A 23970-nucleotide genomic window follows, 5' to 3' on the forward strand; every position below is an offset into this window, starting at 1 on the left:
AGTGGCGCAAGAGGGTATGACTTTTGAACTGTTTTCGTTCAAAGTAGGGCATGGTTTGTGCACTCTGATCTTGAATTAGATGTGTTGGTTTTGAATTGGGTATGTTTTTAGAAGGATCAGGACTAAAATAGGGCATCGAAATTTGGGTCGGGTTTGAAATATCCCAGGGATTACTCCCATGTATAAGCTATATACCTCTGCGGCACACCCTTACTCAAAGATTTACAGAGTACCCCCCCCCCCGGTTTAATAGAGTATAGGGAAAATCGCGAATTTCGGTCTGAAGCAGGACAAGGGTTTCAAGAAACTCATAGCCTGTTAACAGGCTAAGAAACTCATCACAAACCCCCACCCAATTCGCTTGGGAGTGCCCCCGCTATTATACACAGGCGTTAAATGTATGAGTTGCGAAACGCTCTTGCAATGTTATATCATCGTCAACAATTTCAGTTCACCCACTTGAGAACAAGGCCTTGCTTTTGCAATGTGTCCAGGAATATTTCAGTCGCCGATGTACAGTAACGAAAACAGAATTGAAATACGCAGATAGGATGTATACATAAAGAGTATATGGTTACAAGTCTCACAGACAATTGAAGTAGCACATGGAGTACCGGAGCCGGGTTCTCGAGAGGAGGCAATATCCGTGAAATCCCATGTGACGAAATGCTTGTGGTATAACGATCGGAAGTGTAGCAGGCCCCGCGGGGGGAGGACCTCCTTATTTTGGCTATATAGGTATGCGCGGCCCCAAAGGATATGGTTTTTCAGCCGTTTTGGTCATAAATAAGGTGGGGTTTTTGCACTCAAGCCTTGAATTGGGTGTATTTTTTAGAAGCTACTTTTTCGTCATCATCGATGAGACCATCATCAAAAGCCCTTCATGAATTATGTTTAGGGCACCTGTGCCAGCTGCAACGGTCATAAATATGGTAAACAAGGTGAGGGTTTGGGAGGCGGTCCGCACACCCCCACCCAATTTTTCTGGGAGTACCCCCCCGGGGTAGCAGCTCTCGTAGGCTTGTAATTCTATTTGTCGTCATTACAGCAGCTGCTATTGTTTTGGGGCTAGAGGGCATTGCTTCTGTTGTTTGTTCTATTGTTCTATCAAAGGGTAGCAAGCCATTCATGGGACCTACTGCCTGATCGAGATAGGCAACCTATATTTGGGTGCCAACTGGAGGTTGCTGTAAAATTTTCAGTATTGTGAGATAGTTAATAAAGAAGGCATGTCCTCCACAGTTGTATAGGCTCCCCGTGAAACAAAAAACTCATAGCATTCATCACATGAAATCCGATTGCATTTCTCTGTCAGCCAGACGAGATAAGCTGACAAGAAAATATCGAAAACATATTCTATTAACTCACAAATCTTTCGCCAGTGCAGAAAAATACCAAAGAGCGTCAAAGTTTTTCTCGTATTTTTACCGTATTTCTACATACTGTATTTCAAGTGTCATTCTTGCTCTACGCACACTCGCCTATTTAGTTGATATCATGTGTAGATGGGTTAAAGATTGGCCAATCAGTGCACTGCGTGAATTTCCGGTAATTTGTGTGAAGACACCGGAGAATGTGGCCTGTGCAATGTATTTTTTTGTAGTCGAGGTTGGCGGGTGTGGGGGTGTTTAGTTCATCGACCTGAATAATCCATCTCGGATAAACTTGTCCTCTCGGCAGTAACATGGCCACAAGGTATTACTGCTACATACTGATATTGCTTGGCGGTTAATATCGATTGAATTTTCAACAGGATTCCTTGGTTGTGTTGCAGGGCCATTGGATTTCTAGTGCTGGTGTTATCGATCAATATCGCTCATTTCAGGACTGTCATTCCACGAGATGCTGATCCCCAAATCGCCGATTCATTGGGCGGATTATCCGAATTGCAAAGCAGCAAATACAAGACGGTTAGCGGTTAGTACTTTGAAATCCAAGTTATCCCGATAATTTTTGCTTGCATACTTAAGAATACACGAGGCATACAGGAGTATGAAATTCTAAGCCGCAGTTCTCGTGTCGCGCATAAACGTGGAAGCAATTAGTTGTATTCATCTTGTTTTCTTGCGCTATCTAGAGTAAGGCACATAATCTTTTTCCACATCGACACAGAATATGTCTGGTTTTTGCAGTGTCTGGTTTTTGCAGACTCGCCTTTTTGACCCCGCTCTCAGCGTGGTCTTCAATCCACCGCTGGCGATAAGCGATTCCTTTGAAAGGGCAAAATATTTCGCACATAAGGCTTATTAACGCGTCGTTATCGGTTTATAGAACCCAGTATTTACTCATACTTTCACTTCTACCTGCCCTATACTCGTGGCTTGTGAAATAAAAGCCATTTTAATGGGCTAACCCGCGTTTGTATATACAAATCTTGTGAAAAGATGATGTTTAATTGATAAGATACTTGAAATCCGGTAAAATGATTGTCTATTGGAATGCTTTGATTATCCCTTAAGTGGAATGGCTGATAAGCGACTGAGAATCAAACCCAGAAAACAATAAAACCGTCCGTTGTCCTTCTACGTGCAGTGTCAATGCCTCTCGATGAAGCAAACCTTGTTAGATCTCTTGCACAGCGGATACCATAACAGCTCTTTGTGTGTTGAAGTAACCACAAGAGATACTTGCCAATGACAATGTACGTTGACACTTGTGAGTTCCACCTTCACTGGAATGCTCCTTTGTGTATAGTGAATTCATTGATACAGCACTCAAACCTCAAGACGTCTCTTGTCTTCTTAAGATCCCTCGGCTCAGGGAGAAGAGTCTCTCGCTTTATTAATTTGACCTTACTAACTGTGTTAGCTCTCCCAGGAACAAATGTCTTACCTTCGGGGTTAGTAATTAAATCTACTCTGACCGCTCAGGAAAAGTTAAGTTTTATTGCTTTTGTCTCGGTTATATTGCTTTCATATATTCATATATCTCGTGACCTGTGTGAGTAGCGAATGTTGTTATCAGTGCGCCCGAGACGCATGTTTCAAGTATCTTTAATTTTTATTTCGCTCTAAGTTGGCATAATTTTCGTTCATTCGACAATCAAGCTTGAAAATCTCCTTTCAATGGGATGTAATGACAAGCGTGGGAGTTAATGCGTTAATTTCAAACTCGGGTAACTGATTAAGGGCATTAGAGAAATATGAAAAATATTCCTCCTACTTCAGTGTCTGGTAGTTTCTATTGCAGGCAAACGTTCAGCTGATTCAGCTAAATTCTCACTAAGTCAGGGAACGCTGTGTTTTCAGTCAAATTCGTTGCTTCTGTTCCAATTGCGTTTTCCAACTCCCAATGAAAAACTACACCCTATGACCCTGTAATGGGATTGTTTTTGTCGAGTTTTATTGCGTGTGAAAAAGTATGCATATCAGCAGTTTTTTGTGTTGAAAAACACGCAGTGAAGTAATTGATTGCGCTGGAAGAAAGTCAAAGTAAATATTGTTTTAAAACGTGAAAACGTTAACAGAATATGGAATAATGACCCGAGTTAGAACATCGTCGTGCAAATAAAAAAATAAGGTAGCAAGTTTCAAATGGCAAACAATTTTGACAGAGGGTTGTTGTGGTGGTATTCAAGAAATTCCATTGTCGAGGAACGTTCAGCACTGAATGTTTTCTTTGTAAATGTAAAAAGTATTTTTACGATAAAGTTCTTGTTTTCTTGTGTTTTGAATGCTACGACCTCTCGTCTTTGCTCGTCAGCTGTCAAAACAGTAGTTAAATTCCAAAAGGTACCTTTTAGAAAAAATTGTTTGGCTTTGTTATATAATGGCCAGGATATTAGGCGCGCTCTGATTGGCTACGAGCTATTTCGCAAACGTAACGGTCATTGCATCATATCATGAACCACTTGACGGTCCTTTAAAGCATTTTTCTTGAGTGTTCTCATTTTAGCACCCACCCACGCGGCTCTTTGGACAAGCAACATTCACTGATATCGATTTATGCCGTTTCATGTTTGTCGTGCCAGCCTAATGTTTCTTTACTGACGAAAACCTGTGATCAGGTGTTCTTTTTTGGGCCAACGCCCGATCGCAGGTTATACTGATAACAAAATACGGAGAACTTTCCACGAATTTGTCGCTGTTAAAGAAGCTCTGTTGTGGATGGCTATCTTGAAAACTTTTGCCCGTTAGCCTCATTTTTCAAGTTAAAAAGCGAAACAGGCTGCGGGAGCGTTGACAGGCAGCTGTTTTCACGGATTACCGTATTCGAAGCCTTTTCTTGTTTCATGTCAGTCTCTTGTTTCAGATTTCAATCTTCTTTTCGTACGTGGCGACAACCACTTCATTGCTTAAATTTCATGTAGAGCATTTTTCTGGCCATTTTTACTGTTTCAAAATATTAGGAATTTTTTTCTATCCTCTGCAAAACGTGGCTATGATTCTTCTATTGCAGTGAGCCAGTTCGAAAAGGCAATAATTGAGAAGTATCTTTTTACATCAGAAATCGTGACATTTATCTTGTGCCCAGAGGCCCGTTTCTCGAAACCCCCGGAAACTTTTCGGGCCCACAAAGCCAATTTCAGTCAATCGGTATTTAAAGACAGAGAGGTGTTTACGCCTGAAAGTTCTCGTATGAAGGGAGCCTCTGCTCATATTAAGAGTATGTGCATAAAACAGCTCTTTAGTAACAAGGTCTGAGATTTTGCTACGGCTTTTCGGTTGCGAAAACTTTTCGGGGTCATCGAGAAACGCAGAGAAACGGGTCCCAGATCTCCCACAACCAAACCTTAGACAGAGTGAGGTCGTGGTGCTTAAGACCGCCCGCGATTCAATCCTGATGTAAAATTCCCGTACTAATGAAGCCACTTTACACTGATCCGATCTGGATATCTGGCTGCTGGACAATTTATTTAACGAATTTACACCGCAAATATGGCGAATTTTCATATGTAACAGATTCTCTGATATGTTCACAGACAGTGTCTGACTAGCTCTGATAAAGCCTTAGAATCTAGTTGAAAACATCACAGCTTATAAACTGTGCAGTACTTTCGAGTGAATTTGTTTTGTGTGGGCTGTGCGGACAACACGAAAGCTAAAGAGTTGTTCTGGGAGCTACATAGGGAGCAGAGCAGTCCTATTTGACCGTATTTCCAGTTAAATTCAACGTATAATTGCAACGCGAATCGGTCAGTTGATCTCATACAGAGATTCAAATCAACATCAGACCCCTTATGATCTCCTAGAAAAATCGGAATCGAGGGAGACTCTGCTCTTTAGCAGATCTTCCGCTTTGGCCATGATATATGAAGTCGCAGTTTGAGCAGTTTACCACGTTAATTTCTTCGGTCGAAACGTCTTTTTGTGTTTTTATTGTTGTTGTTGTTTTTTTTTTTTTACGAAATGTTTTCAACGTTTTAAATGCCAGAGTCAAACCCATTTTTATGTTGTCTCTAATATCACTACTGAATTCTCAAAAGTAACATTATAAGTATATTATGATTATAATTATAATTAAGTATATTGATAAGAAATGTTTGGGATCAAAAAAGAGCATTACAAATCATGTCATAATCAATCAAGTTTCGAGTTTCGTATTTGCTAGAGCAATGAGCTGCGAAGTTTGATTTATTTTGGCACTTAACAGTCGTTCCCTTCCAAATAAAGCAGTTGAAATTGTAGTTTGTTAAAGGCCGTGAGATACCTTATTCACTCGATCATTCAAATACCAGGTCCCGAACAAACTCCGGTTCTCCAGGGTGGAATTGCAAATAAGGCCGTCAAGCTTTTATCCGAGACGTTACAATCTTTAGGTATTATGGAATGATTTACGGCTGTCAAAACAAATGAAGGAAAACTGGTTCTTCATAAACAACGGGGCCAACGGACACTGATTGAACCGCAGGATTCAAGAAAACATAAGGCCAAGTTTGATATGAACCCCGGGGGCATTCATTGGAGAAAGTACGCCGGGTATGCCACGTTAATTTTAATTGCGGTTTTAAAATGAAGGAAACCTCAATTCAAAATAATATTTTCCTAAAATAGAAAAACGCTAAAGAAGTGGCAACAAACTGAAAAAAGAAAAGAATGGTTACGACTGAGAAACATTAAGACAGATTGCAAAGGACTCACTTGAAAAAATTAGGCAATGTTTTAGCTTTCCGTGATGAAGTTCCATTAATCTCTACAACCTGTTTTCCTCCCTGTTTAAGGATATTTTTTGGCGAAAAATTGACAAAGCGTCACTTGAAATGATGATTAAAATTATTCTTTTTTTTTTTTTTACGGAAGGCGCATTTCAGTGCTATATTAAGCGTGAATTTTTAAGTTTGTAATTAAGATAATCCGTTTTGTTCTTCCCTAATCTTAACCATACTTGTTCAGGGGTAAGTGTGGGTCCCCTAGATCGATCACTGTTCTGTTTCAATATCTTACGTCGTTAGGCTATGAAGGTGAATTTTTCCGTTGCAGTAAAAGGTGACTTCAAAAAATATCGAAGCACACAGTAGGTAGAAAGCACTTACGGTTTGGGAACACGTACAAACGGAAACCGAGATCCCCTCTGGCACGTAATTGGATGATGATGAAATGATAAAAACAAATGTGAAATACAGATCGATAGTTAAGGATAGTTGCCTTAGGCAATGGCGAAATTTGAATGATCTCGAACTGAAGGCCGCCTTCCACGAAATAAAATTTAGATCAAAGCGTGTTATGAAACTCACGGAAATGATAAAGATCGGTTGTGGCTTTTGGTCATGGCGGACTCGAGTGATCTGGAACTGTCGGCCATCTTCCACAAAATAAAACTTACATCAAAACTTGTCATGAAACTCACGGAAATGATGTTGCCTTTGGTACGTTATGGTAGAGCTTGAGTGATCTCGAACTGTCGGCCACCTTCTACGATATAAAATTTAGATCAAAACTTGTCATGAGAACTCACGGAATTAATAAGGCTTAGTCGTAACTCATGTCAGCTGGCAAAGCTTTTGTAGAGGACCTTTTTGTCCGGGTTTTACAGGAAGGGCTTTTGAATTGTTGAGATTTTTGCTATTTTATCTCAGCCCTAAATACCGCCAAATTACAACCGCAAATGCCATAACTGAAAAAAATATGTTCAACCTTGACAACTTATATCGTATCATGTCCACTCAATTGTAACCGCAACGGCATGAAAACAAGACTCAAAGTTATAACTGCAGAAAGTGAATCTCCAGCTATTTGACTTGTAGACTTTTCATTCATATCTCCTTACTGACCAGATGACGGGGCTTATTCTTTGTGTTTACCGGCTGTTATGAAACTGCTGCTATCTAAAAATTGACTCGAAGTTTCGATTCTTCAAGTTTATCAGTTCTCGTAAATGCTTAAGAAATTTTCATAAAAGCTTAAAATGAGCCAAGTTTATTTTCAAATGGAGTAAACACCAAATGACGTGCTCAAAGGTGAAGCTGCAAAAAGGATGGGGGGGGGGGGACTGTGGTTAGACGTCAATTCGGCTATCATTATTGCAGAGGGGTGATAGTGTGGGGCAGTTTTCTACTATATCCAAAAGATACACTTCAGGGGTGGAGCCCACTGAGAGTGCGCCAACCTCGTTTCCAGGACTTTTCTCTTCGATAGGGAGAAGAGAATGGAAAAACCCCAGAAACGAGGTTGAGAGTGTGCGATAGCGAGGTCTTGGTCGATCAGTTAAAAAGGCTTTATAACAACTGTATCATGGTATAGGATGTCATGTCTATAGGGTACAGGCGCAAAGCCGCCACACCTCCACCTTCAAAACATTCAGGTTAATTTGGTACCTTAGAAACGTCAAGTCACATGAACAAAATATGTATTGACTGAAAAAAACGTTCCATTGTTTTTGGAATGTGTATAATGGGAACGATCAATGTATAGTCACATGAGGCCCTTCCGGAGAGGTCGGAGAGGGGGAGAAACGGGGGATGGGGAGGGGTTTACCAAATTACCCGCGTTAGTTGCTCATCGTTTAATCGTTTAATAGGGTTACTGCCCCTCAGCGGAAATTGAAAGAAAATTATCGAAAGAACGATGTTTTACATAAAATAACTTTTTGTGTGTGCTCTCGTTACTTTTTAGGCCAGGTCACTAATTGGATTAACTCTGGCAGAAGCTCTGATTTACACGAGAACATTTCTAATCCCTCCTCCTCCCCCTAGGTGGGATGATAATCCATCGCACTGTTACCCTCAGCATTTATCTCACTTGTACCCATTTCTACACCTAGGCCGGGTTGTTCGAAAGCCGGTTAACGCTAACCCAGGATTCAAAGCTAACCGAAGTCATAATTTTTCTTGTAGAAAAACGTTTTTCCCTGCTTATGTTACGTGTACTTTGAGATTATTCAAACTCCAAACTGAAGGACCAACAATATAAACAGAAAACTTCACTGAAAAGTTGATTCTCGCTAACCCCGGGTTAGCTTAATTGGGCTCCCAACAACCAGGCCCTGAATGGAGAGAGGCACTTTGACAACACAGTGACCCAGATTAGGGCTCGAAACAGGTCCGCTCTGGCGATCCGGAGTCCAGGTGCGCTAACCATTACACTACCGCGCCTCTCCAAAATAGACCTTTCCCGCATTCCAACAAACAATGGCGCCGAGTCGAGATCAGGGTGGACAAAAATGCAACAAATGTATGAAAATGTTCACCCCAACCTAGCTCTAATACTATTTTTCGTACGCGCTGAAATGGATTTCGGTAAAGGTCTATGCTGAAGTTGTAGTGTGCCACAGAATTACAAAGACCTTCCGATGTCAATATCAACGCATTTTTATCGATTTTCTGTAACCTTTAGAATGTCATGACGCTCTTGGCATGGAGAGTGGTTCAATCTCAGACCTTCAAATCACCGCCTCTTCGGAATACAACAGCCATCTTGCCGCCGAAAACAGCAGACTACACACTGGGACAGCCTGGTCAGCGGACGCAAATGACGCCAGTCAATGGCTCCAGATTGATCTAGGTGTCCAGTACCCCACGGTCACGCGTGTAGCTACACAGGGAAGCAGCGCATACCGCGAGTGGGTGACTGAGTATAAACTGCAGTTCAGTAACGATGGAGTGACCTTTCAGTATTACGTCGAACAAGGACAAGTAACGGACAAGGTATGATCTAACAAATACAAATAAAAAAATAAAATCAATCGCTTTATTTAAGTGCCGTGGCGCGAAATTTTAGCGGGAGTTTAATTTTGCGGATCGGCGATTTTTTGTACTTTTCCGGAACTCATTTTTGCGATCAAATTGGAATTTGGAGTGTTGGTTTTACTGTCTACTCTAAAACAAAAAAGAAGACATAGTTATTTACTCACCAGACACGGAAGAGATTTTGGGTGCTTACCATTAAGCAAAAAAAAGCCGGAAATTTCGGTTGAAAGTCAAATGGAACAGTAATTTTCCGGAAAATCCGTTCGGAAATTGTAGACTACCTTCAGAGGTAGTCCTCTTTTTCCGTTCGAAACGGAACGGCGGATATTTTCTTATCATTTGGAAAATTTTCCAGTATCCAGTCTCTCATCATCCGAAAACAATTACGAGAAATCGAATTGCAAATGGTAAGCGCCATCTCGTTCGGTTGGTTTGCTGATTTTGGAAAAACCCTTACCATTATACAACGGACATCGCAACCGGTTTATTCTGACAAATGGTAAGCACCCCTCATGAACTTGTTATGTGCCTGTTATGAAGTGTTTTGCCCCCCACCCCCTTAACTACTCCTAATAACCCCAATACCTCTGATACCCTAATACCCCTTATACCTTATACCCCTAATACCCTAATACCCTTATACCCCCGATAGCCCTTATACCCCTTATACCCTTAATACCCCTAATACCCTAACACCCTAATACCCCTAATTACCCCTAATACCCCTCATACCTTATACCCCTCATACCCCCAATACCCCTAATTACCCCTAATATCCCTAATATCCTTAATACTCCTAATACCCCTAATACCACTTTTACCCCTACCGCTCACCGCTTACTGCTACCTCTTATACCCCTAATTAACCCTAATACCCTTAATACCCCTAATACTTTCTATACCCCTAATACCCCTAATACCTCTAATTGCCACTCTAATATCCCTAATACCCCTAATACTACTTATACCCCTAATACCCCTAATACTACTTATACCCCTAATATCCCTAATACCACTTATACCCCTAATACCCCTAATACCTCTAATTACCACTCTAATATCCCTAATACCCCTAATACTACTTATACCCCTAATACCCCTAATACTACTTATACCCCTAATATCCCTAATACCACTTATACCCCTAATACCTCTAATTACCACTCATAACTCTAATATTAATACCCCTAATACCCCTAATTCCCTTTAATACCCCTAATACCCCTAATTAAACCTAATACCCCTAATACCACTAATTACCCCTAATACGTAACCCTAACCTTCCAAATAGCCCTAATTACCCCTAATACCCCTAATACTCCTAACTACCCCTATGACCCCTAATTCCCGTAACACCTCTAATACCCCTAATACCATTAATATCCCCAATTCCCCGTAATACCCCTTAGTACCCCTAATTAGCCCTAGTACCTATAAGAGGTAACAAAACCGCTTTTTTAACCCCTAAAAAGGTACGACGACCACCCCCGTCCGGGGTGGGGAGTGTTTGCATCAAAGTTAGATTAGAATTTGGATTTTTTTCTTGTGAAGGAAGAAAAACCAGGGAACCCGGAGAAAAAGCTTTGGAGCAATGACGAGAATTAACAACGCAACCTCACGACGCCGGCTCCGTGATTCAAACACAAGCCACATTGCTGGAAGTGGTTAGGAGCTCAGTCGCAGCAGTCTGCGTACAAAATTACCGTTCAACTGAACGAAACCTGATAATAGTACTTTACTACGATATAAAAACACCAAAGAGATAAAAATAAACCATTACGTAACAAGGATGGTTAAGGATGGAGAGGATTAACACGGATTACAAACGACGAACTTTAAAAATTTAGGCTAAAATTTTCAAGATGCCCAAACCGTGACGTAGCTCCTTAAAATAAACTCTGACAATGTTTCACCTTACTTTTCTAGGTATTTGCCGGAAACGCAGACAAGGATGCTGTTGTGTCACATGACCTAAATCCACCAATCACAGCACGTTATATCCGTTTTCGACCAATCACGTGGCAGTCCTGGATATCAATGAGGGTGGAGCTCTATGGTTGTACACAAGGTACGACAAGCACTCAAACGTGCATTAAAACGTTTATAAAATTCAGTTGAACCAATCAACTTCGAGCATGAGAGCTTATTACGGAAAGCAAAACAGAGCTATGTTTACATGCCCTCCATTATTGTCTAGTTAGGTTAGTACTTTAATACTTGGCGACGAAGTTTTGGCCCTAAAATTGCGGTGTTGGCAAGGGCAACTTTCCTCGTTTCCAATGATAACAATATTGAGCTTAAGCAAACCACGACGACGACGGCAACGAGAACGTCACCAAACAAAAGGTTCATGAGCAAAACAATAGCTGTGCACGTGCCTTAAAAATCTTTCTACATTTCTTTGCCGTCCTCTGCAAAACAACAACGTGAAATGAACAAGTTCTGCGTAGTCTGAGGAACGCGAACGACGACGGCCAATAGTTCGTATCTCCGTGAAGTTTATATGAAATAATTCATATATGAACTGCGGTTGTAGATGATAGTGAAGAATGATCATCGCAGTAAATTTTCCAATTTAAGCAATTGGAAAGAAGAAGCCTGAAGAAAATCAGGGTTTCAACGGGATTCGAACCCGTGACCTCCGCGATACCGGTGCGATGCTCTACCAACTGAGCTATGAAGTCACACATTGGGCCACACATTCTTCACTATCATCTACAACCGCAGTTCATATATGAGTTATTTCATATAAACTTCACATCATCTCACTCCTCACGGGAAGATATGAACTCAATAAATTGACCTCGCTCCCAATGTATCTAGAAACGGAGAAGTAGATACGCCTGAAACCTCGGTATGAAGGGAACCTCTGTTCATATTAAGAATACCTGAATAAAACAGCTCTGTAATCATAACGTTTGAGATTTTGCTACGGCTTTCCGGGTGCGAAAACTTTTCGGGACCTTCGGGAAACGGGCCCCCGGTCACCAGACTTTCTTCCCGCCTTACTCAACTGATAATCATAACATGTGCGCAGTCTTTGTTCTTATCCCTAACCGTACAGTTTTGGAACGTTTCTCCGGCATGCAGTAAACTGCCGCTTATAAGCTATGATAATAATAATAATAATAATAACAACAATAACAATGACAATGACAATGACAATGACAATAATAATAATAATAATAATTATTATTATTATTATTATTATTATATATTAACGATACTTTTTTATTAACATAACAATCCAAACATTGCTATTATAAAACACTGACGGTACATTACTTGCAATGGTTTTACAATACAACACTTACTAACAGTCGGCTACCTACATTACTTACATTACATTGCTAGACAACAAATAACTTACAATATATTACAATTTTATTTGTTTTAATTCTGTGCTTTCTTTTTCTTATTCAGGCGGTCCCCTTACGCCAGATTTCTGCTTCTTTGTGCTTCAGGAAAATGGCACATATGAGTGGAAATGCGAAGAAAGAGGTCAGTTTTTCCATTTTGTCAGAATTTTATATTCACCAAGGTCTCGTAGCTCCGTTGTTAGTATGTAGCGAGGAAATCACGTAGGAGGCGAACTCTTCTCCTGTTAAAATCTTCGTTCTTTCTTAGCTCTCTCCGTTAAGATTTTGAAAAAGTTTTTTCATCACTGCGGTGAATTTTGCAGCAACAAATACTGCATCTATATGGCTTTTCCCCTCTAAACAATACAATGCCGGTTCATTTCATCTGGTGAATATGTAATTTCAACTTTCTGTGTACCTTGGAGTTCAAGTTTGTATCGGGCGCTTTTCATACAATTAAAAACTCCGAACCTTAAAAGTTTTGAAAAAGGGTAAGATGGTATGGAATCCGTGAATTGCTGAATTTTCGAAAATTTGGATATACCACGCGAAGTTGTCTTTTTTTCCGCAAATTTCGGAAAATGCTGTTCCATTCGACACAGGACATTTCCGGCCAAACTCAAACTGGAGTTTTTGGTTGAATGAAAAGCGCCCATCGTTACCGTATGTTTAGAAGACTTAGAAACCTTTAGCGCGATATGACGTAAAATTTCCTCCAATATTAAGACCACGTCCCTGGCCAACCAAGCTGATATTAACACTGATCCAATGTTTACAGTCTTCATGCCGCTAGGACCCTAGCATGCCTGCAAAGTTAATAAAGAACTGGGTTGATATGTGATTTTGGAACAAGCTTATGTGCTAACTCGAATCACGCGCCAACTCGAATCACGTACTTAACTCGAAACGCGCGCTAACTCGAAGTAAAATGGATTCTCTCTGGATGTTCTTCTAACACTCACTGTAATTTACCCACATGGTGACTGGAACTGAACCTCTCGCTAATTATTAAAAGGTCGGTTTCTTTATAATTTTACCCTCGATAGCTCGAACCTCATTTGTCTAATTGAGTGTAATGGGTTAAAGAACTTCAGAATCATTGACAGACACAGATTTATAGTCCCGCACTAGTAACTGACTATTTCTTCAGATCTATTAACACTTGCTGTGAAATACACACCGTTTTGTTCCCTAATTTCCGGTCATTTGTTTCCATCTCCCGATAACTCGAGCCTTTCTTGATGAGCTAGCTGGCAATTCACGTTATCCCGCATTGTCCCTGGCGTTGACAACATCTCAGGCACTTTAGATCCGGCACCTGTAAATTATAGGACACAATAGCTAAGGGAAAGACATGGAGGGTGGGGAACGGGATGCAACTGCAGAGACATATTTTTTAAAACAGGCATCAAAACTTTCCGGCGTCTTTTAGGTCCAATACAGTGTAAATTCAAAGGAAGTTATTCAACGATGAACGTCACCAGTGTAAGCTTCATAATAGGGTTTGACCATATAGAGCCCATGCTTACATACTAGGTACTGAGAATAACGAGCATAGTGGATCACAATACTGAGGTATAGTAAAGGAATCAGTCCAGTAGTACAGTACAGAAAATTCGTTCGTGACTGAACTTTCAGGCAAATTCTCGGCTTAATTTGGGCGATTTCGGAGGGATTTGGAATGTTTATGGAGCTCTTGCGGTTCAAAAAGAGGACATTCATCTGATCGTCTGTTTTGGGACTTGACGATAACTACACATCATGTTTGTTTTGTTTTGTAAATCTCCCCAAAAATGTTTTTTTTCCTCCTTTAAAACCTTAAATTGGTGCTCTTCAGATGGACTTCAGAGAACAAAGGAATGCTTTTCTCCAATTTTTTAAATATTGAGCATAAGCATAATGATGAAAAAGTCGAAAAATGCGAGCAAAATAAATAAGAGCCCTGGCTAAACGATAATCCTCTAACACAAAGGCGGGGTGGGAAATAAAAAATCGAGTTTAAGGCCATAAATAAATATGCGGTTTGCACTCGTTCCACTGACCTAGCTCTATCCCTGTCACTTATGTTGACTTCAAGTTTTGAACGTCAAGTCTTACACATACAGTACAAACACACAAGTGTAAAATAACAAATCATATGTTGTTTAAAAAAAGTTGTGTTAACAAGGCGAGATTCAAAACTGACCTCCCGTAAGATCGGGTATTTGTTTACACGGGTAATGTTTCACTGTAGATAACGTTGGTAATTGCGATCTTTCTCTGTCCTTTGTTGCTGATAAGTTTACAAAACGCGTAGTTATGAAAGATACCTTGATAATCTGTCTTAATTTGCCCTCTATGGCATCTAATCAGTGGCGTCATGGGCTGGTTCTTTCTGTCATAATACACTTGTTGTTTGCTTCACGTGAGTGAAAGGAAATTTCACAGTCTCTCGGAAGCAGAGTTTTTTGTGAACTTTAGCTAGGAATTTAGGAAAAGCACATCTTTATGAAGAGTGGACCACTCTTATATCTAAGATAAGGATCTCGCGGTGTTCGCCTTTGAAAAATGCATATCTGTCTTCTACGTACTTTTGTCTCTTGATCGTGTTCTAAAGGCAGTTTTTTAAAAAATTATCTATTTGATTTTTAGGGTTGGACCGCTAACACAAGTTATTTGAGTGCCGCACATTTCTTTTTTTTTTTTTTTTTTGGTTTGAGAATTAATTTTACACTCTCGTCTAGACAATCAAAAAGTCCAAAATTTTGTTAACTAATTCTCTTATTCTCATCACTTATCTCTACGACAACGTCTTGATATTGAAAAGAGAGATTAGATTCCGATCACTGTTGGGATATGCTGGAGTTTAACACGCTCTGACTTTTACTGACGACCAACAACTCTTCGTGAAGGTTTAAACTTTCACAAATCTTCAAGCTATCGATATACCAAAGGATTAATAGAGCTGTTCGCATGTAATTGTCCGGGGCAAGCGCCGACAGCACTTAAGTATCAGATAACGCACGCCTTTATATTACGTCTAGCGTGCCCTTTCTTTGTCCTGCCAACTTAAACCGCATAGTCGTAAGGATTAATTTGCTACAGCAATTCGCCAGGCATGTGTTCTGAAAGTCCATCATGAAAAATGAGGATCGATCTACGGAAACGTGGATTTGCCAGCTTTTTCGTTCCTCTGACCATATCAAGCTGTGTTTGGCTTTGGGGTCTCCTCGATGCTACTGCGTCCGTGGGACGGGCTCGGTCACCGCGTCTTGAACGCTCTAAACGTGAGTACAATACCTGCTGTTAACCCATGTTCGATATATAAGTCAGCGACAAAACAGTCACTCGTGATATTTTCATGCTGGTTTTTTAGAGGCTTGTTCACAGGTTGCCATATCACAGTTCTAAAAGTTGCAGTCTTTGTAAGGCAAATGCGTATAGATGTTGAACGAAAACGCACGGTCGGTTGATATCATCCGTATTGACCTAATTTTTTTAGGTGATCTTCTTGTAGGTTTATGGGCACGATTCTCTGGTTGATAACTGACATCTGTTGTTGGGAAAACATTACATATTTGGTGTGTTGCATGCGGACCAGTTGATGTCGTTCATTATTCACCTGATATAAGTCCGACGACTTATTTCTTTTTAAACTTTCCGCTAGCCAGTTTGGTTTGAAATTTTATTAAATTTGAAATTATTCTAAATCTTGTTGTTAACCCTTTTAGGCGACCGGAAGTGTCTTGCAGTATTAAGGGCTAGGTCATAAGTAGTTTTTCACGCAATCAAAGTCACTGACAGGCTTCCAAAAAATGAACAAACTGTGTCTCTTACAGTTCAGACAGTCTTAAAGTTGAGCTGATTGAAAATATTTCGACTTCTAGAGAATTTTTTTTTGGAATTCCCATGTCGTGTGTTCGTGAGATATCGGACGTATATCACCCGTTATCTTTTAAGCTCCCTCCGCTACAGAGCTGCTATAAATAAGTTGTTTCAGAGTTTAATTTTGGCATCAAATACAAACTATAACAAATGTTATACATGATCTATAAACTTTCACAAGTCGACGCATGGCAATATTTTAAGATTGAAGTTTTAAATAACCTTTGAACCTCTGCAACACCACTACGTTTTCTTTACAGTGAGGCTGTTATCTACCTGCCCTGGTAAAATGCTTAGAATATGCAACATAACTGTATACACCACCGATTTTATCGTGCAAACATTTATTTATTAGCTGTTTCGCACAGCCGTTTTCTGGTAGCTTTTCTTCGTGGTTATCTGAATGTTTTGCGCTTCTTGCAGCCTCGCCTGTCAGTAACTCTCCATGATATTTTCCCACTTTTTCTTTTCATGGAGCTTCACTGAACATCTGGTCCTACAATAGGCTATTAAGACCGTGACGTACGTTCACAGGTAGCCCAATCTCAGAACGCGAGTATCATCATCAATTTACGAAAGTGCGCCAATATAACAGTTCGGCCCCAACATCTCCTACTTGATAATAAAGCATGACCTTCGAGATCATATGGGAAGTAATCCTGTCGCTTCGAAAATTACGAAATTGGCAAATGAACTTTTAGTTTAAACTTATCTGCTTTGTCTTCTTGTCTTTTCTTATGATTTTACAGCGTTGTTGTCGTTCCTGCGCTGGTTTGAGACTTTTCCTGAGAGTTTTCCAACCGAAGAAACGAAGTCTTCGGGTGGAAAACAACCCTGCGCAGTAAAAGCGTTACCTTAATCCGTTGTTAAGTCACGGCCACAACGTTGTGAAATCGTACGAAACGACAAGAAAACAAGATAGGTGAGTTCAAACGAAATTTTATTGGCAATTACGAATGTTTTAAGGCATCAGAGACATTTTCCACACGACCTTTTCAATAGCGAAGGTCATGACTTATTATTATTTGGGAGATTTTGTGGTGTAGCTCTCATGTTCTCACTATTTCATGAAGTTATAATGACCCTCATCTACTGAGCTTGGGTTACCTGTGGATTGTTTATAACAAATACAATTTACTTTAAAGGCGTAGGCTCTAATTCTACAAGAATATCACTAAAATCAGAGAATCGACGCTCTTAAATGAGTTGAAATGCCCCTTGATTCCACAGAATATCATATTTTTATAAAACATGTTGGTTGCCTTGAGCGCCGACAAAATTGTCAAAATGCTTTGCGAGATTCTGGTAGGTAACATGACATGGTTCATGTTCATGCATGACAACCGCTGATCTTGAAGATATCATGAGCATCCGATCTCTTATCTCAACATTTTTGAGCTTAATCTTGAGAAAATATAAATAGCACATAATTGATTGTTGAGTGTGGTAGGGTGTTAGATCGCAATTGGGACGCTGTAGTTCTGTTTCTTTCCCCCTTCACGTCCCGTACTATTAATAATTTAGTCTAAATCGGAGTTCTTTATCCCCGGGGCTCTACAATAGAAATGGAAATTCGGAAGTGACTTTGTAAGCGAGCGTATGTTGGACTACGATAGTGATAAAGTTTTTGCATTAAAAATAGCTAGTTTAAGATAGGGTAGGGGATTTTGGTGCTTGAATAGAGTTGCAAAATCAATATGATGATGGTCTAGTATTGGGCAAGGATTGCAGTACACCTCACACTCAGCGGCACACCTTACCCAAAGATTTACAGAGTACCCCACGGGGCAAAGGACTTTCTGAGCCGACATACAAGTAACGTCCAAGAGAATCAGGTGTACTTAAACTGTCAAACTTTAAATCAGACATATGGTGCACTCTGAGATTCGGACAATCGATAGCCTAAGAGCGGTGTGTAACGAAGAGACGATATCAGAAATATTCACGATAAGTCCGCAGTTATCGTCTAGACAGCGCGGATGAATGTATGTTGCAAACACCTTGAGCGCACTGTTGTAATTCCGTGCCGTTGATGTATCAATGACAATTCTGTTTCTGTGCGATCTACTAGAGTGTAATGTATCGAAGAAGGATGATAATCTAATAGACCGGGTTTGGTTTGTGGATCTGTGGCAGAGTGCAAAATATGTGGGAATACGAAGTTATGCGTTCTTTGCTAACTCTGGAAAATCCACAGTCCTAAGTTCCCGCAGTCCACTCCACATTCTAATCCATAATCCAGTTTAGCGTCGAGTCCACTCCAATCTAATTTTAATAAGCTAGAGGTCGTTTCAACCTCTGCAATGCAAACTAAAGAATTGAAGAAATAGATCACAAGCTTCAGAAGGATTTCATTCATCGAGCATGCTTTTCTATTAACCTTGCCTGTTCTTTAATTAGAAGCGGCAAAGGTCAACCTGTAAAAGATGAGATACATGTGATACCTGAACAAAAAAGATTTTCACTTGAGTGTCGAAAGTAATTCGCAGTTGCTTCATTTTGAATTGGTTTTGCATTACCATGCTAAACCACTGGCGCCAACTTGCCGTCGTGACTTGCTTGCACGCGTTTTCCCGCGCTTTGCGTCGGCTACATGTATGTGCTCTGAGTTCTGATTGGTTCCCTGGATTGTCTCTGTAGTGATGACTCTGGTTTTGGTTTTACGACACTCAGTTGTTAAACTGCTTTAAAAACCATGACCTAGAGTGTCAAGGCGTTTAGCTTGACACCTTTCTGTTTTAAAGATCAAAGAAGTTCTTGTCACGTTCACGTTTTAATGACAGCTTTGATGCTGTAAGAAAGAATGTGAAATATTTCTTTCCAAATCCTGTCAGGTCAAGTTTAGTTGCATGAAACATCTGGCTCGCTCTTACTTCAGTTCGGAAAGACTGAAATGGCTTACTTCTTTCGGAATCTGTGTTCTGTTGGTTTCGGTTGTCCGTAAAGTCCGTAAACAGATTAGCGCAAATCCTGAACACAAACTGAGCCCAGACGTTCCATTTATACCAATCTTATTCTTTGAAGGAATGTTCCTCGCCAACGTCGTAGGCAGCGCTGGGTTTAATAGATCCTAGGCAAGGTCCAATGCAACGCGAATCATAAAAACGTTTTGTAGAGATATCCTTATTGGAAATTCATAAAACTAAGTTTGAAGTTTTTGCTAATGCTCTAATCAAGAGTATGAGCCTAATCCTTCAATAAAACATCCTAGCCAAGATAACCAAAGTGCCATGGAAGACGCGACAAAGTGATTTTGTTCGAAAACTGCTAAATTCTCATTTGCTCACTTTTCTTGCGCTTTAGCTAAACAGTTGACAACCTTACACGTGAAAAATAGCTGCTCGTGATCCGTTCGGATCAGTTCATCGGCAATCGAATCAATTTACAAAAATGCAAGTGAGATCTGTAAAGCAGGGGAAATGGGTTAGTCTGTTCTCTCGCTAGACTTGCTCTTATATTTCAAGATGGCGACTTGAATTTCTCGGGCACCTCTTTCTCTGACAAAACAGACAGACAGGTGGCTTCGGGGTACAGTTTATGAATAACAACGATTCAAAGATTGGGCGTCAAGATTCCATTTTTCTTTTTTTTTTTGAGAAATGTTTATCTTAAGTCAAAGGTTAAAATAACAGGCAGATTAATTAAATTGGATTGTGATATCTTTTAGATTGCAGAGACGGATTATTTCTGGTGATGTTTATCGAGGTTCCTATCCTCCTGCTTTTTTTCGACTGTGGTTCAGTTTTTATTTGTTTTTTTGGCCTGTTTGTCTGCTTGTTTGTTATTCATTAAGCTATAGGGAACAACGCTCTGTATCGTGGGACACTGCCGACAACTTTTCAATAAGTTAAGAGAGGGATTTACAAAGGTTACAATATTTAGAGAGGAAGCCACGTCAGCCTTAGTGGGTTTTCATGCAGGTCCTCTATCCTGATCGAATTAGAATTTGGAGATGTTGGTTTTTTGGAGGGAAGAAAACCGGAGAACCCGGAGAAAAACCCTCGGAGCTAGGCGAGAAACAACAAGAAACTCAACCCACATATGACAACGGACCAGAGAAGAACCCGGGCCACATTGATGGGAGGCGAGTGTCCTCACCACTGCGCCATCCCTGCTCCCCAGGGATTAATGTATTGTATCGAAATGAGGTTTTTTGCTTACCCGACCGGGACTTCTGGCCGCTAAGGCAACATCATTATCTCACATCTCAAAGCCCCTGATACTGCTCAGTTTGTCGTGTTGCATACCATACAGGTTAAGACCATTATTTTTAAGCTACTTTAGCTATCATTGTAGAATTTATGACCTAACTGACTGCTTCCCTCGGACGTTGCTCCTCGGGCCTGACCAATCATAGAACATTAAAATTAAGTCATCTGGATCATTGAAACAAGCCTCTCAACGTTAATATAGGTCACTTGCTGTTTGTGTGAGATAACGTGCGGATCTAATGCCGTTTTCCCAGTGGTTGGTTTTTTTTTTTGCGAATCCTCTTTTAAGAATGAGATAACGTAATACACAGGAAACGAAACTACAAACTGATAAAACACGGCAGGAATTAAAGCTTTTGTAAGAGACACCAGTGCGTTAGTTTGGAAACAAAACTACGGTGGAACTCCATTATTTTGGTCACCTGCGGGCTACAAAAATCTAGCCGTATTAACGAGGTGACCGGATTAAAAGAGGTTTCTTTAATGTAAGAAAATGACTGACTGTGCGTTTGTTCGGGCTAGTAATAACTGTAGTAACGAGGTGACCGTTAAGCGGGATTCCTTTGTAAAGGAATCAAAGAGAAAATTCTTGACCTCGGTGAGATTTGAATCACGACGCTCAATTCCGCCATGCTATCAATGCAACTGAGCTACTCGGCAAAATCGGATGGAGCAAGTCGTAGCTTAAATACTTGGTATTTAAATGGTTAAATTTCTAATTTTTCATGCTGTTTTACCTTGGACATTTACAATCCACTTCAATTCGTTGCAGGGGCCGCCGACAGCAGTCTCACGGACATCGATTTGCTTGGATCGATAGGAGAGCCACTTCCGCTTGGAGTGTCGCTCACCAAGGGACCCCACACAAAACCTGCCTTTAACTTCCGGTCCATAGCGAATGTGGGACGATTTGCACGCTACATTTTTCCTAAGCAATTCTTCACAGAATTCTCCGTCACTGTAGCATTTCGCCCAAAGCGCGCTGATCACGGAGTACTTTTCGCTATTTTGCCTAATTATCGCGCCGGAGGTGTCATTTTGGGGCTCGAGATTCGAAGTGGGTCTTTCACAAGAGACACCACCATCAGCTTGATCCATGCAAACAATGCAAGGACGAAAACTGTTTTTGAATTCACTGTGCCGGACATGACCGGCAAATGGACGTGGCTGGCGTTCAGTATTAAAAAAGATGGCGTCACATTTTACCACGATTGTAAGGAAATTGAAACAAAATTTGGGCCCTCGTCCCTTGACGACCTCAGTCTTCCACCGTACAGTGCTCTGTACATTGGACGGGCTGGTTGGACCGCTGGGGCTCATTTGAGTACTTTTGAGGTGAGTGCCTGATTGATGCAGAGAATATAATTCCTTTGTTTTATGGCTAGCTCCGTGACCGGGCAAGATGAACCGAATCCTGCGCTGTGATTGGCTACCCGAGCGGGCATGATGGCGCTATCTTGACCGATCGGGAGTGTCCCGTAAGAAAATGTTTTTTTTTTCCATATAATAAATCCTTTAATGGCCAAGCATGAGGTCAAGATGACTGGATATTGGCCAAGTTCTTCGTTTGCGCGTTTATTGACCTCGACTCCTCAGTCCATAAACACAAAAAAAGAGCTTGGCCTATATCCAGCCATCTTGACCCCACGCTTGGTCAATAACCCATATATATCGCGAACAGAGGGGACGCCCCCTGATCGCAAATATGTTGGAAGGTGAAAGTTGTGTTCACCATATCCGATACTCTGCATGTACTTGAGAACGTTTGTTCACCCTTTCGTTCCTAATGAAATGGTCTGCTATACTACCCTGATTCTCAGAACATCCGAGGTTGCTTGCTTTGACGCGGTGAGAGCGAGCAACGACGGACCGTCTAAGAATCAGGCTGTTGTTGTGCAAGATTGTTTTAATCTTTGCGAGGTACTATTTTTCATTTAATGCATCTCTTGGGTCACTCTGAGAGAGTGTAAACTACCTCACAATGACCAAAACAAGTTGTCATGAAGAGCGTTGGCTCGTTTCTGCGGGTTCGTTTAATTTGTAAGTTGTTGTCCAGAGAAAACTTTCTCTTGATAACGACATGGAAACGTTTATGTTGTCTTCGGAGAAAGATGTAATTTTACCCTCTCCCCTCCCCGTCCGTCCAAGACTGTTTTACTGAGCTGGATTGAGCTCCACTCCCTGGGGTCTTGGTGTTGCGTTTTTGGCAGGGTACTACTAACGTAGGTGGTCTCTTCAATCAGGAACATTAATGGGTGCCAGTAAATTGTTAGGGTAACCTGGCAGAATGATGGACGAGCATCCCATTCAGGGAGTGTATGAATACTCCGACCTACAACCTTGGTCACAAGGGTTGAAAAACGTCATTCTATACGCATTTTGCCCTTCCCCATCCAACTGGCGCCCGTTTTATGAAGCTAGATTTGGCGTAGAAATTTTCGTAGAGCTCTACGATTCCTGTGCGATGTTAACATTACACTTCCATCTAACGCAAGATTGCATTTTACCATTTTCCAACATTGATAGGGAGAATGGGGAGCTGGCACTTATTCTGTAGGTATTACGGTTACGATTTCATGTTTTTGTACATTTTCGAACACAATTTGTCCGTGGTTGTAGTCGCTACAAGAGCTTCTTCGTTCCTCCTGATCGTGATTTACTGGAATTGCATAGATGTTAACATAAACCCTCTGCATACGGAAGAAACAGACGTCAGGTTCTCTGTTTCCATTACAAATTGACTGGATTTCGTTTCGCTAATGGAGTTTAATTTCCATTATAGGGCGACATAGCTGAACTGGCCATGCACAGGGATCCCAGCAAGGCTCAACGTCAGGAGTGTAAGGCAGGTAACCTTCAGGTCCTATCAGTTGGGACCTGCGGTATAATCTCGACGCCTTTGAGTATAATTTACTTAATTACTGCGCGGAAATACTGCCATTTTTTTTACCGAGCACTTTAATCTCTTGTACTAGTAATTTGTTCGCTTTTCCGCATTGCTCTACACTTGCGTCCTACGTCTAAATTAAACAAGGCAATTTTCCGAAAACTTCATTTCACAAAATGTTTCGTCAGTATTAACTGGCCCTGTGCGTCAAGGCAGAACGGTACGACCGTATTCTTCAGCTTGTAGAACAAACAGCGCGAATTGCCAACTATTTTGTTTCAATTGTAAAATGAACTACGACAGTGAAGTGTCCTCTTTTCCTATTTGGACTTGACTTGACTGCTGGAGTTAGAAATGTAACACTGAGAGGCGAACTGTAACGGGATCATTTGCGAGCCTGTATAGAACTAGATGAATGTAGGTTTTTGACCGAAACAACAGTTCCGTCCAAAAAGTTGTAGCACTTGTTCGTGTAAAACACTCATTTTCATGGGCGATGGCGTCTCATCGCGAGAGGTAATTGCC

The 23970-nt window shown here is 40.8% G+C and overlaps 1 protein-coding gene across 2 annotated transcripts in view; it reads left to right on the forward strand.

Moving 5' to 3' along the window:
- Nucleotides 1-1596: 1596 nt before the first annotated feature.
- LOC110049470 (uncharacterized) overlaps nucleotides 1597-23970 on the forward strand; it is a 64146-nt gene continuing 41772 nt past the window's right edge. Inside the window, exons 1-7 of one of the 2 annotated variants that reach the window (XM_089296578.1) lie at nucleotides 1597-1695; nucleotides 1775-1917; nucleotides 8772-9082; nucleotides 11051-11192; nucleotides 12548-12625; nucleotides 21331-21893; nucleotides 23341-23403. In XM_089296578.1, the coding sequence (XP_089152704.1) occupies nucleotides 1685-1695; nucleotides 1775-1917; nucleotides 8772-9082; nucleotides 11051-11192; nucleotides 12548-12625; nucleotides 21331-21893; nucleotides 23341-23403 (1311 nt within the window). In that variant the 5' untranslated portion in view covers nucleotides 1597-1684. Of the gene's footprint in view, nucleotides 1696-1774; nucleotides 1918-8771; nucleotides 9083-11050; nucleotides 11193-12547; nucleotides 12626-15228; nucleotides 15750-21330; nucleotides 21894-23340; nucleotides 23404-23970 lie in introns of those variants that run through there. The other variant, XM_089296579.1, reaches the window with a different exon arrangement.

The sequence above is a fragment of the Orbicella faveolata genome, unplaced genomic scaffold, assembly GCF_042242905.1.
Source record: "Orbicella faveolata isolate gen_17 unplaced genomic scaffold, um_ofav_v1 contig_27, whole genome shotgun sequence".
NCBI classification, from domain to species: domain Eukaryota; kingdom Metazoa; phylum Cnidaria; class Anthozoa; order Scleractinia; family Merulinidae; genus Orbicella; species Orbicella faveolata.